Source organism: Pseudophryne corroboree, chromosome 6 (assembly GCF_028390025.1).
Source record: "Pseudophryne corroboree isolate aPseCor3 chromosome 6, aPseCor3.hap2, whole genome shotgun sequence".
NCBI lineage: Eukaryota > Metazoa > Chordata > Amphibia > Anura > Myobatrachidae > Pseudophryne > Pseudophryne corroboree.
Genome location: NC_086449.1, coordinates 340,854,538 through 340,869,576, shown reverse-complemented (window position 1 = coordinate 340,869,576; position 15,039 = coordinate 340,854,538). Strand labels below are relative to the sequence as shown.

The 15,039-nt window shown below is 45.2% G+C and overlaps 1 protein-coding gene across 1 annotated transcript in view; it reads right to left on the bottom strand.

Moving 5' to 3' along the window:
* Positions 1-15,039, bottom strand: part of HCN4 (hyperpolarization activated cyclic nucleotide gated potassium channel 4) — a 303,347-nt gene that overhangs the window by 54,723 nt on the left and 233,585 nt on the right. Inside the window, exons 2-3 of the mRNA XM_063926470.1 lie at positions 2,078-2,501; positions 1,587-1,748 (exon numbers count right to left, since the gene is read on the bottom strand). Of these exons, the coding sequence (XP_063782540.1) occupies positions 1,587-1,748; positions 2,078-2,501 (586 nt within the window). The remainder of the gene's footprint in view (positions 1-1,586; positions 1,749-2,077; positions 2,502-15,039) is intronic.

The window sequence follows — 15,039 nt, the reverse complement described above, 5'->3', positions numbered from 1 at the left end:
CATGACGTTGATCTCTCTCCTGAAATTGCTTTACTTCATGCCCCCACACCGACACTACCTAAAATACAAGATAAGCTTATTATGCAATTCTGCATGGCGGCTAAATCTCTGATTGCTAAATGTTGGAAGGACCAAAAACCACCCTCCAAATTATCACTTGTGACTAAGATTAATTATATTGCTAATATGGAATATATTACTAGTCTGCGGAATAATACGGTAGCCCAATTCCATAACATTTGGTCCCCGTGGTACCTTGCGCGCTCTTTACTCTTACCCGGACTCTGCTAGAACCCTTGCTGAGGCTCACAACCAATCTCCCGATTCCTCCTCTGTAACTTTCTCAACTCCCTCTTCCTATTCTTACACTTTTTTTCTTTTTCTTCCCTTCTCCTTTTTATTTTTACCAATTTCTGTCTCGGTTTTGGTATAGACTATATACTTTAATTGAAAAACAAAATGAGATTGATCACCCACTTATGTGAATTTACACAGGTTATATGCTGTTGTACTCTATACTTTTATGGAACTATGTATCTCATTTTTCTTATATTTGATAGTTTCAACTCTCTGCTGCTGTATATGCAAGTTTTTTTGTTTGCTAGTTCGTAATTTTGACCTGTACCTGTATGTGTATAACATGGCGATGGTTGTTGATCACTCTCAATAAAAATCCTAACTTCAAAAAAAAAAAATGTGCAAAATAATAGACCTGCTTCATGTGAGCTGTACAGAGCATGCACACAGATCAGTGAGATCCATGTGTGCTTCTGTGTTTAAAAGTTAAAATATTGTTAAAAAAACAACAGTGTGCCCCCCCCCCCCCCAAAAAAAAAAAAAAAGCGTAACCAGCCCGGGGCTCTTTGAGACAGCCCTGGTTATCAAAATACGGGGAACAAAACGAGTAGGGGTCACCCATATTTTTAGAATCAGCACAGAGCTCCACTAGTAGGGAGGTAATGCCACAGCCAGGGGATGCACCTGACGGGGTCCCATGGCCAATGCATTCATTCCCTTACCTAGTCACACCAGGCTGGGGATTCCTGGGGAAGTGGGGATGCCCCCAATAAAGGCCACCCCCTTTCCAGGTCACCCAAAGCCAGGACTAGCCCCTGCACCCCTAGGTGGTGGGTGCTGAGTTGATAGATAATTTGTGAAAAATTTGTATAATATTACCATTTACAGGGGGATTACAGGTCCCAGCAAGCCTCCACCACATGCTGACACTTGGGGAACCACAAGTGTCAGCATGTGCGGCATTAAGGGCCCACTGGCACCTGTAGTCCTCCTGTAAAAGAAATATATAAAAAAAAAAAAAACACATACTGTGACAGTATAACTTTACTACATACTCACCTTGTCCCTGGTGCTGCTCGCGTCCACTTGTCCAGTAGAATCCCCGATCACTGTAATAAAAAAAGTCCATACTTACCTACCCCTTGTGTCATGTTCTCTTCGGTCCTTGTGGTCATCCATTTATGTCAAGTCAAAATATACATTGATTTTTTTGGGTGGAAATGGAGATACCTATATTCAATAAAATAAAAAAATAAATTCCTATCAAGTCCTATACATATTAAACTCACCTGCATACGGTTCAATGATACCCAGCATTTATCAGGAAAATCTTGCAACATGGGCACCAAAAACTGCAGGCAGCCGTCCCAATGACACAGCAGTAACATCATTCCAATGAGATTTACAATGCGTACCACAGCACTTGCCAGGTCATATGTCATGTGAAAAATCTGCAGGGAAAAATATCACATTTAACAATATGAGGCCACACTACTATATGAGTGACTGTAGCAGCAGTCAGATGAGAAACATGAACAATTAGACAATAATATAGTTATGATGCTTTGTGGTCGTATGGAAGCAGAAATGGAAAGTATGGAAATAAACATATTATGACAATAGCATAAAAAAAAAAAAAAACAAGTAGCCGTATAGTGCAATCTCCATAAATTAAAGCTTTTGTTTTACATACAGCATAACTATATCATTCAAGGTATAAGTCTCCAAAGCTGATTTCCAAGCCACATATGACTGTGTAATCAGTGATACATAACCCTACCTCCTCCCACTGGTGAATATAGCGGATGAGCCTGGAAAGTCTCAGGAGTCGCAGCAAACTGAGTACTTTAGTGAAGCGGACAATTCTTAAGGCCCTTGCGGTCTTATAAACTTCTGAGTCAATACGTGTTTCTACAATAAGAAAAATGTAGTCCACAGGTATAGAGGATACAAAGTCTACGAGGAACCAGCTCTTTAGATAGCGAATCTTGATACGTTGAGGCTCCAGGATAATTTCTGTATTGTCTTCAACTACAATCCCAGTGCGAAAGTTCAGCACCAAATCCACAAGGAAAAAGGTGTCAGACACAACATTGAAGACAATCCAAGCCGGGGTGTTCTCCTCCTTAAAGAAAGTGATGCCCACTGGAATAATAATAAGATTTCCCACCATCAGCAGTAACATCGTGAGGTCCCAGTAAAACCTGTAAATTAAATACTGTACTGTAAATGTATATACATTTTGAAGTTAACCTTTGTTTGTATTATAATATTGCACATAGGGGAAACATAAAACTGTTATAAAGAATACTGTAAAATGTGTCATAAACACAGCTATTTACACACCTAATTTACATTTCCAAGTAAAATGACATGGTATATAAGAGCTGTGGTATAAAGGAGAAGGAGACAGAGGATTGTCCTGTGTGTTCCTTTGCTGGGGTGTCCTTCACTTTCAGTTTTCTCAAAAAGACAAATAAAACTGGGAAATGAAGTGAAGGACATTGGGATGGAAGGCTGAGAGTAATGTCAAATGAATCACCGGGGGACAAGGTCAGCATTGCCGCAGCTACCTGTATGGAGCTGGTACATAAACTGAGACCATCAACACTAATTCAGTATTTGTCTGGTATATTTAGTAACATCTTTTGTATTAACGTAGAGTTCTGTGTAGTTTCCTACATGTGTGAATGTTGTACAGATGAGTCCACATACACGTATCCTCAAATTGCGCCATGGTGGCAAAATGCATATTCCTCTATATGGCGCAACTCTATATGGTGCAAAAAAAGAATAGATGTTAAAGGACACATCTGTATTATGAGCAAAAGTAGGGAAGTGAGTTATAAGCAAAAATAAATGGGTTAATGGTGTAAATAATCGATGGTTTGTCATAGTTTAGCCACAAACATAACTTCATCCTCACCAGCCATATGCTGAGGCAAATAAAATAATAATACACAAAATAGGAAGATTAGTAAAACAACATAAAGGGCCTGGATTCTGCCAGTTGCTTCAAGTATGCCAGTTTACCAGTAAGTGATATAAGTGATTTTATTTTAAACCAAAATATTTTCATTGTCCAAATTGCAATAAAAAACAAAGAAAAACAAATGCATCCAAACAGAGCACAAACTAAAATAAAGTACAAAAAAGGTGAGGCTGGAGAATACAGTTCTCAATAAAAATAGATGCTTTTTGGATTCAGGGCCGAAACTAGGATTTTCGTCACCCATGGCAAGGCAAAAAAACAACAGTAAAACAAACTCTGTCAGACTAAAATGTCAGATTACCAGTAATTTTTAAAAAAGGGGATACAATATTCCCCTATGTGCCTCAAATGCCCTACAGTATGCATCACATGCCCCGCCAGCGTGTTCATCTACATGCTCTACTGTGTGTCCCCAGACATTGAACTATATCTTAACACTTCGTCACTGCACTACATTCCCCTATCAACTACACTACGGGGGTCATTCCGAGTTGTTCGCTCGTTGCCGATTTTCTCTATACTGCAATTAGTCGCTTACTGCACATGCGCAAGGTTCGCAGAGCGCATGCGCTTAGTTATTTTACATAAAAGTTAGGTATTTTACTCACGGAATAACAAAGCTTTTTCATTGCTGTGCTGATCGTAGTGTGATTGACAGGAAGTGGGTGTTTCTGGGCGGAAACTGGCCGTTTTATGGGAGTGTGCGGAAAAACGCAGGCGTTCGAGTTGCAAAACGCAGGAGTGGCTGGAGAAACGGGGGAGTGGTTGGGCAAACGCTGGGTGTGTTTGTGACGTCAAACCAGGAATGAAAAGGACTGAGCTGGTCGCAATGGCTGAGTAAGTTTGGAGCTACTCAGAAACTGCTAAGAATTTTCTATTCGCAATTCTGCTAATCTTTAGTTCGCACTTCTGCTAAGCTAAGATACACTCCCAGAGGGCGGCGGCCTAGCGTGTGCAATGCTGCTAAAAGCAGCTAGTGAGCGAACAACTCGGAATCACACCCATCATCACTACACTACATCCCCTTATATGCTACACCACATCAGTGCACTACATGCCCCTATATACTGCAATTCATTACTACACTACATACCCTATATGGTACACTACATCACTACACTACATCCCCCTATAAGCTACACCAAATCCCCCCATCTGGGAGGCAAAGCGGAACTTGATACTGCTAACTGAGAGCACAGTGCGCTTCTATAGCTTGTACAGTGCACCGCACGCAGCACTGCATGGCAAAGAAGAGAGTTTAAGACAGTAGCCGGCATAGGAGAGATCCCAGGTACTGGAGCTCACCCATACAGCATTGGAGCCAGCTGTGGGTAGACAGGTGGGTCAGAGACATAGCCAAGGGTGCTGTCTGCTGCCTCACTGGAGCAGCACAGCACTGCCAGTAAAAAACAAAACAAAAAAACCCTGTTCCTCTGTAACTTCTCGGTGCCCCCCTCAAATCCCCCCCCCCCCCCCCCTAGTTACGGCCCTGATGGATTAAAGAAAAAAGTGTAAGACAGGCCCTCTCCAGGATACATCCAGGCAAAGAACCAGTGACAAAGGTGGGGTGGAATGGTACTGCTCTGTAGGTAACGTGATTAAATATAATTATAACGGTTTCTCAAAATCAATGGAAAGATCAGCTTTGAAAAATCAGTGTGTTATTCACGGTTATAGTTTTGTGTATGTAGTGTCTGGTGACTGGTCATTTACAGTCAGACAATATGCATAATTGTCATATTGTTCATAATTTGGTCATCCTTTTAATGATTTGATTATTCAGACATCACATTCATGTGTGTGAACAAAGACAAGAGAGAGAAGTGGTTTACATGTAAACAAGGATAATATTTGGATGGAATGGTTTGTAGCTCTATGTGTATGATAAAGCATAAACAGACTATTGACTGATCCTCCTTGCGGGGGCATATTAAGAGAGGGGGCCCTTTGTGCAGCCTCCGTCTGAGCCCCCTCCTCACTAGCCAGCAGAGCATTCATGAGCACTAGTAGACACTGGTGCATAAGAAATGTGGCAGCGGACATTTTCCCAGCGATTTTACCTACTGTGCATGCGTAAAATGTTATGAAAATGGTAGCTGCATCATTTTTCCAGTAATTGTACAGCGCTGCCTCAGCTGACGTGTGACTCCGGAGAGGCAGGTATTGAAGACATAGGTGCTAGGTGTGCTAAACCCAAGGATCTTTGCGCGCTGCACACCCTGCACCCATTATAGATACGTCACTGCCTCATTGGTTAACTTAAATACTCTTAAAATCATAACGCAAAAGCAGAAGAAATCATAGCATACTCCTTCCATGGACATGCACTATTCCATACAGAATTACACCAAATCACCAAACCCAGGGCCTGATTTGAGGTGGACACAATGCCAATGAACAGTTGATTAACTATTTGCTACCACACATGTGCGAAATGTCATGAATACCCCTAGGGCACATGCCTTGCCCTGACTATACTCAGACACTCCACTGTTGGGTAGATTCACAGGCATTAGAACTGACAGCGCAAAACCATAGGCATTCCTTGGTGGTGACTGGGAGGTGGCCTGAAGTGAGAGTAAAAAAAAGGCGGTGTCATGGGTGTGTCAGTGCATGCGGCTGCAGTCCAAAACTCTGGTTCACAGCCACAGAGGCCATGTTTAGAGAAATTTCAGAAGGAGACACTGCACCTGCAGGCTGGTACTAGTGTTGATGGGACACAGGAAGTTGCACTGTCCACAGGCAATGAAAGTGAGCATCTCAGGGCCTGCACTGTCCAGCACACTCTAGTACTTAAGTAGAAGACTGAAACTAGCATGTGTATATTAGCGCTGCAGCACTCTGGAAAACTTAGTGTCCACCTCTGAATCAGGCCCCCAGTCTCACATACCACTTCTTTACAAACAAGTACACTTTGCAATCTTAAGCCTCCTCTTCTCCAATCCAAACCATGTTTCATCTCATTCCAAAGTCCAGACTGATTACAACTTAACCATACACTCATTCATGTCATGTCTGCTTTCTCTATATTAATACTGCTCTCTCATCTCTCTCCCCAACCCCATCTGTTTGCTCTCCGGTACCAGCTGCTCACCTCCTAGGCTGAATTGGCCTTCTACTGTTCTCCATCCAGCCTGCTCCGGATTACACGCTCTAGCTAAGCAGTAATACTATATGAGATCTATAAAGCTCTGCTGTTAGGAGTTAGCACATCCTCCTGTAGGTACCAAAGCCTCCAAACACCATCCTGTACTGACCTGAAAACAACCTTCTAGCATGCAGCAACACCCGGATTCCCCAGCAACACCCAGATTCCAGTGCAAAACTTACTGAGAATACACCTGAACTCCAATGGTGGTCATTCCGAGTTGTTCGCTCGTTGACGTTTTTCGCAACGTAGAGATTAGGTGGAAAATGCGCATGGTACGCAGCGCGCATGCGCTAAGTACTTTCACACAAAACTTAGTAGATTTACACAAGCTCGAGCAACGTTTTTTTATCACTCGAGTGATCGTAGTGTGATTGACAGGAAGTGGGTGTTTCTGGGCGGAAACTGGCAGTTTTCAGGGAGTATGCTAAAAAACACAGGCGTGCCAGGTAAAAACGCAGGAGTGGCTGGAGAAACGGGGGAGTGGCTGGCCGAACGCAGGGCGTGTTTGTGACGTCAAACCAGGAACTAAAAATAGCGAAATCCACATTAACTGCGCCTAAATGTGCCGGGGGAGTCGCGTATCCAGATTTAGAGAGATACCATATCGCTTGTTTACTCAGCCAGGCTAGAGATTGGTTCACTCAGGGCAATTTTAAACCATGGGTATCCCTGGAACGGGACGCGATATCCCCCTTCACACTATCGGATTTGTTATGGTTGCCCACCAACTCAGTTCCAGCTAGAGTTGCTGAATGCCCCGCAGTACACGCAACCCTTATGGCATGGAAAGAAGTAATTAGGTCTCTCCCTCCTGGTGCTCTGCCCTCCCCCCAGTTGTCCCTCCACGCTATAGCCCTATTGATACCAAATATGCAACTATACCACTGGCGGGCCTTAGGTCTCACCACTCTAAAAGATGTCCTCCGAGACGGCGCTTTAGTCCCCTTCTCCCTACTCCAAGAACAGTTTCAGGTTCCCAAACAGGATTTTCATAAATATCTACAAGTGCGGCATTGGCTTCAAAGCTGTTCTCCAAGTCGAGTCCCACATACTGATCTCCCTAAAATACTGATGTCACTCCTAGTACCCAGCGGCAACAGGGGAGGCATATCCCGATGGTACCAGCATCTTGTGACCGAGTCCCATCATGGGTCTTCCCTGCACAGACTAAATGGGAAAAAGACCTCCCTGCGGTCTTCACTGAAGATGTCTGGAAAGATATCTTTAAATCCTGTTTTAGAATTTCTAAATGTGTAAATCATTGTGAAATGTATTACAAATTGGTTCATAGGTTATATCTAACGCCAGATCGTCTGCACAAAATTTGGCCTGATGTCTCCGCTAGTTGCTGGAGAAATTGTGGGATGGTGGGAGATATTCTACATATATTTTGGTTGTGTCCGGCAATCCAGGCGCTCTGGAGGGAGGTGTTCCTGTTCATTTCCCACGTATTGGGAGTGGTCCTTGTGCCTGACCCCCTCTTGGCACTCTTCCATTATTATGAGAAGGAGATGTCTAGCGGTGATAGATACCTTTTAGGCCATATCCTCATAGCCTCTAAAGCCGCCATTGCCTCTAAATGGAAATCGGCGGTCATCCCCAATATTTCAATGATAGAAAATAGAGTTCATCAACACTATGTTTTTGAAACAGCAGAGGGCAAGTATTCTCCAGGAAATACCTCTATTAGCAAGAAATGGATTAAATGGTCCCTTTACAGGAGGGGTTCGGGCCATTCGGGCCAGATGGGCGCTTCCAGTGCTCCAGTTGACATTCCAGACCTTTCCGTGCTTCGCTCCCCGGTCCATACCGGGCATTAATTAGCTAAGTGATGTAGACCTCTTGTTTTTCACTATACTATGATACCACTGTTGTATTACGATATCCCTGATACGTACTTTCCCCCACCCCATGTCTTTATTAGTTCTGTTGTGTATATGTCTCCTTACCCCCATCCAGATTTTGTTTACCGATCTAAATATACAGGTACATGTAATCTGTATGAAAACTCAATAAAAATTTAATATTAAAAAAACAAAAACAGGAACTAAACGGACTGAGGTGATCGCAGTCTAGGAGTAGGTCTGGAGCTACTCAGAAACTGCAAGGAATTATTTAGTAACAATTCTGCTAATCTTTCGTTCGCAATTCTGCAAAGCTAACATACACTCCCAGAAGGCGGTGGCCTAGCGTGTGCAATGCTGCTAAAAGCAGCTAGCGAGCGAACAACTAGGAATGACCACCAATATTACTTCCAACCCAAACTTACTTCTACAGAGAAAATAAGAATTTACTTACCGATAATTCTATTTCTCGGAGTCCGTAGTGGATGCTGGGGTTCCTGAAAGGACCATGGGGAATAGCGGCTCCGCAGGAGACAGGGCACAAAAAGTAAAGCTTTAGTATCAGGTGGTGTGCACTGGCTCCTCCCCCTATGACCCTCCTCCAAGCCAGTTAGATACTGTGCCCGGACGAGCGTACATAATAAGGAAGGATTTTGAATCCCGGGTAAGACTCATACCAGCCACACCAATCACACTGTACAACCTGTGATCTGAACCCAGTTAACAGTATGATAACAGCGGAGCCTCTGAAAAGATGGCTCACAACAATAATAACCCGATTTTTGTAACTATGTACAAGTATTGCAGATAATCCGCACTTGGGATGGGCGCCCAGCATCCACTACGGACTCCGAGAAATAGAATTATCGGTAAGTAAATTCTTATTTTCTCTATCGTCCTAGTGGATGCTGGGGTTCCTGAAAGGACCATGGGGATAATACCAAAGCTCCCAAACGGGCGGGAGAGTGCGGATGACTCTGCAGCACCGAATGAGAGAACTCCAGGTCCTCCTTAGCCAGGGTATCAAATTTGTAGGATTTTACAAACGTGTTTGCCCCTGACTAAATAACCGCTCGGCAAAGTTGTAAAAGCCGAGACCCCTCGGGCAGCCGCCCAAGATGAGCCCACCTTCCTTGTGGAATGGGCATTTACATATTTTGGCTGTGGCAGGCCTGCCACAGAATGTGCAAGCTGAATTGTATTACACATCCAACTAGCAATAGTCTGCTTAGAAGCAAAAGCACCCAGTTTGTTGGGTGCATACAGGATAACAGCAAGTCAGTTTTCCTGACTCCAGCCGTCCTGGAACATATTTTCAGGGCCCTGACAACATCTAGCAACTTGGAGTCCTCCAAGTCCCTAGTAGGTGCAAGGCACCACAATAAGCTGGTTCAGGTGAAACACTGACACCACCTTAGGGAGAGAACTGGGGACGAGTCCGCAGCTCTGCCCTGTCCGAATGGACAAACAGATATGGGCTTTTTTGAGAAAAAACCACCAATTTGACACTCGCCTGGTCCAGGCCAGGGCCAAGATCATGGTCACTTTTCATGTGAGATGCTTCAAATCCACAGATTTGACTGGTTTTAAACCAATGTGATTTGAGGAATCCCAGAACTACGTTGAGATCCCACAGTGCCACTGGAGGCACAAAAGGGGGTTGTATATGCAATACTCCCTTGACAAAATTCTGGACTTCAGGAACTGAAGCCAATTCTTTCTGGAAGAAAATCGACAGGGCCGAAATTTGAACCTTAATGGACCCCAATTTGAGGCCCATAGACACTCCTGTTTTCAGGAAATGCAGGAAACGACCGAGTTGAAATTTCTTTGTGGGGCCTTCCTGGCCTCACACCACGCAACATATTTTCACCACATGTGGTGATAATGTTGTGCGGTCACCTCCTTTCTGGCTTTGACCAGGGTAGGAATGACCTCTTCCGGAATGCCTTTTTCCCTTAGGATCCGGCGTTCCACCGCCATGCCGACAAACGCAGCTGCGGTAAGTCTTGGAACAGACATGGTACTTGCTGAAGCAAGTCCCTTCTTAGCGGCAGAGGCCATAAAACCTCTGTAAGCATCTCTTGAAGTTCCGGGTACCAAGTCCTTCTTGGCCAATCCGGAGCCATGAGTATAGTTCTTACTCCTCTACGTCTTATAATTCTCAGCACCTTAGGTATGAGAAGCAGAGGAGGGAACACATACACCGACTGGTACACCCACGGTGTTACCAGAACGTCCACAGCTATTGCCTGAGGGTCTCTTGACCTGGCGCAATACCTGTCCCGTTTTTTGTTCAGACGGGACGCCATCATGTCCACCTTTGGTATTTCCCAACGGTTTACAATCATGTGGAAAAAACTTCCCGATGAAGTTTCCACTCTCCCGGGTGGAGGTCGTGCCTGCTGAGGAAGTCTGCTTCCCAGATTCCATTCCCGGGATGAAACACTGCTGACAGTGCTATCACATGATTTTCCGCCCAGCGAACAGTCCTTGCAGTTTTTGCCATTGCCCTCCTGCTTCTTGTGTCGCCCTGTCAGTTTACGTGGGCGACTGCCGTGATGTTTTTCCCACTGGATCAATACCGGCTGACCTTGAAGCAGAGGTCTTGCTAAGCTTAGAGTATTATAATTTTACCCTTAGCTCCAGTATATTTATGTGGAGAAAAGTCTCCAGACTTGATCACACTCCCTGGAAATTTTTTCCTTGTGTGACTGCTCCCCAGCCTCTCGGGCTGGGCTCCGTGGTCACCAGCATCCAATCCTGAATGCCAAATCTGCGGCCCTCTAGAAGATGGGCACTCTATAACCACCACAGGAGAGACACCCTTGTCCTTGGATATAGGGTTATCCGCTGATGCATCTGAAGATGCGATCCGGACCATTTTTCCAGCAGATCCCACTGAAAAGTTCTTGCGTGAAATCTGCCGAATGGAATTGCTTCGTAGGAAGCCACCATTTTTACCAGGACCCTTGTGCAATGATGCACTGTTTTTAGGAGGTTCCTGACTAGCTCGGATAACTCCCTGGCTTTCTCTTCCGGGAGAAACACCTTTTTCTGGACTGTGTCCAGAATCATCCCTAGGCACAGCAGACGTGTCGTCGGGATCAGCTGCGATTTTGGAATATTTAGAATCCACCCGTGCTGTTGTAGCAGTATCCGAGATAGTGCTACTCCGACCTCCAACTGTTCCCTGGACTATGCCCTTATCAGGAGATCGTCCAAGTAAGGGATAATTAAGACGCCTTTTCTTCGAAGAAGAATCATCATTTCGGCCATTACCTTGGTAAAGACCCGGGGTGCCGTGGACAATCCAAACGGCAGCGTCTAAAACTGATAGTGACAGTTCTGCACCACGAACCTGAGGTACCCTTAGTGAGAAGGGCAAATTTGGGACATAGAGGTAAGCATCCCTGATGTCCCCGGACACTATATAGTCCCCTTCTTCCTGGTTCGTTATCACTGCTCTGAGTGACTTCATCTTGATTTGAACCTTTGCAAGTGTTCAAAAATTTTTTTTTTTTAGAATAAGTCTCACCTAGCCTTCTGGCTTCAGTACCACAATATAGTGTGGAATAATACCCCTTTTCCTTGTAGTAGGAGGGGTAATTTAATTATCACCTGCTGGGAATACAGCTTGTGAATTTTTTCCCATACTGCCTCCTTGTCGGAGGGAGACCTTGGTAAAGCAGACTTCAGGAGCCTGCGAAGAGGAAACGTCTCTACATTCCAATCTGTACCCCTGGGATACTACTTGTAGGATCCAGGGGTCCTGTACGGTCTCAGCGCCATGCTGAGAACTTGTCAGAAGCGGTGGAGCGCTTCTGTTCCTGGGAATGGGCTGCCTGCTGCAGTCTTCTTCCCTTTCCTCTATCCCTGGGCAGATATGATCTTATAGGGACGAAAAGACTGAGGTTGAAAAGACGGTGTCTTTTTCTGCAGAGATGTGACTTAGGGTAAAAACGGTGGATTTTCCAGCAGTTGCCGTGGCCACCAGGTCCGATGGACCGACCCCAAAAAACTCCTCTTCCTTTATACGGCAATACACCTTTTTGCCGTTTGGAATCTGCATCACCTGACCACTGTCGTGTCCATAACATCTTCTGGCAGATATGGACATCGCATTTACTCTTGATGCCAGAGTGCAAATATCCCTCTGTGCATCTCGCATATATAGAAATGCATCCTTTAAATGCTCTATAGTCAATAAAATACTGTCCCTGTCAAGGGTATCAATATTTTTAGTCAGGGAATCCGACCAAGCCACCCCAGCTCTGCACATCCAGGCTGAGGCGATCGCTGGTCGCAGTATAACACCAGTATGTGTGTATATACTTTTTATGATATTTTCCAGCCTCCTGTCAGCTGGTCCTTGAGGACGGCCCTATCTATAGACGGTACCGCCACTTGTTTTGATAAGTGTGTGAGCGCCTTATCCACCCTAAGGGGTGTTTCCCAACGCGCCCTAACTTCTGGCGGGAAAGGGTATACCGCCCATAATTTTCTATCGGGGGGAACCCACGCATCATCACACACTTTATTTAATTTATCTGATTCAGGAAAAACTACTGTAGTTTTTTCACATCCCACATAATACCCTCTTTTGTGGTACTTGTAGTATCAGAAATATGTAACACCTCCTTCATTGCCTTTAACGTGTGGCCCTAATAAGGAATACGTTTGTTTATTCACCGTCGACACTGGATTCAGTGTCCCTGTCTGTGTCTGTGTCGACCGACTAAAGTAAACGGGCGTTTTAAAACCCCTGACGGTGTTTTTGAGACGTCTGGACCGGTACTAATTGTTTGTCGGCCGTCTCATGTCGTCAACCGACCTTGCAGCGTGTTGACATTATCACGTAATTCCCTAAATAAGCCATCCATTCCGGTGTCGACTCCCTAGAGAGTGACATCACCATTACAGGCAATTGCTCCGCCTCCTCACCAACATCGTCCTCATACATGTCGACACACACGTACCGACACACAGCACACACACAGGGAATGCTCTGATAGAGGACAGGACCCACTAGCCCTTTGGAGAGACAGAGGGAGAGTTTGCCAGCACACACCAAAAACGCTATAATTATATAGGGACAACCTTATATAAGTGTTTTCCCTTATAGCATCTGTTTTATATATTTCTAACGCCAAATTAGTGCCCCCCCTCTCTGTTTTAACCCTGTTTCTGTAGTGCAGTGCAGGGGAGAGCCTGGGAGCCTTCCCTCCAGCCTTTCTGTGAGGGAAAATGGCGCTGTGTGCTGAGGAGATAGGCCCCGCCCCTTTTTCGGCGGCCTTGTCTCCCGCTTTTAATGGATTCTGGCAGGGGTTAAATATCTCCATATAGCCTCCGGAGGCTATATGTGAGGTATTTTTAGCCAAAATAGGTTTTCATTTGCCTCCCAGGGCGCCCCCCTCCCAGCGCCCTGCACCCTCAGTGACTGCCGTGTGAAGTGTGCTGAGAGGAAAATGGCGCACAGCTGCAGTGCTGTGCGCTACCTTTAGAAGACTGAGGAGTCTTCTGCCGCCGATTCTGGACCTCTTCTTACTTCAGCATCTGCAAGGGGGCCGGCGGCAAGGCTCCGGTGACCATCCAGGCTGTACCTGTGATCGTCCCTCTGGAGCTGATGTCCAGTAGCCAAGAAGCCAATCCATCCTGCACGCAGGTGAGTTCACTTCTTCTCCCCTAAGTCCCTCGTTGCAGTGATCCTGTTGCCAGCAGGACTCACTGTAAAATAAAAAACCTAAGCTAAACTTTTCTAAGCAGCTCTTTAGGAGAGCCACCTAGATTGCACCCTTCTCGGCCGGGCACAAAAATCTAACTGGCTTGGAGGAGGGTCATAGGGGGAGGAGCCAGTGCACACCACCTGATACTAAAGCTTTACTTTTTGTGCCCTGTCTCCTGCGGAGCCGCTATTCCCCATGGTCCTTTCAGGAACCCCAGCATCCACTAGGACGATAGAGAAATCAGGGTTAGTGTGAGAATAACGTTGTGAAGTCTACTGCCTGCTTTTAACTTATACTACAGAAACATCCTACATTTATCATCATTCAAACAACCATGGAACATTTCTATTTGTGTATAAAAACACATGTATTCCATATATTTGCATACAGACATATTGGGCTGGATGCAATGAAGTCCGAGTTGGCTGGAGGTGCGAGTTCCTGGGCGAACACGGATGTTTTTTAAAGGGGGCAATCAAGCCATGGTTTTGACTTGTGCATGACTGGTGTTTTAAATAAACGTCCGAGTTCGGCCGGGAACCCGCACCTACAGCCAGCTTGGACTTCGTTACGTCCAGCCCATGTACACAAGAAAGTTGTGTACCATCATATAACACTGCTGAGTAAGGGCCTTAATCAAAGGTGGGCACAACTGTTGTTGCCACTGCATCTTTGTAAAAATACACCCACTGCCGGCATCTCTGAACCACTGAATGTGTCCAAAGATGCATCATCAAATTAACATCGGGGGCCGGCACTCCCCCATTTTCTCTATCACTCCCCCAAAATGCCTGCAGCCTCTCAATTGTAGCACTGCAAACATAGTGAGACATGCGTACTGTGGCTCCAGCACCTGCGCAGTCCGAAAGACATCGGTCAATTGCAAATGAATTTGGACTGTGTCCAGGGTAGAATCAGTCCCTAAGTATGGAGACCTATAGGCTGTACAATGGCCATACTATATGGGGCATAAACAAGCATAACTATACCTCAAGATGCTGCAGTATATTATTCCGCTACATTGCAAGC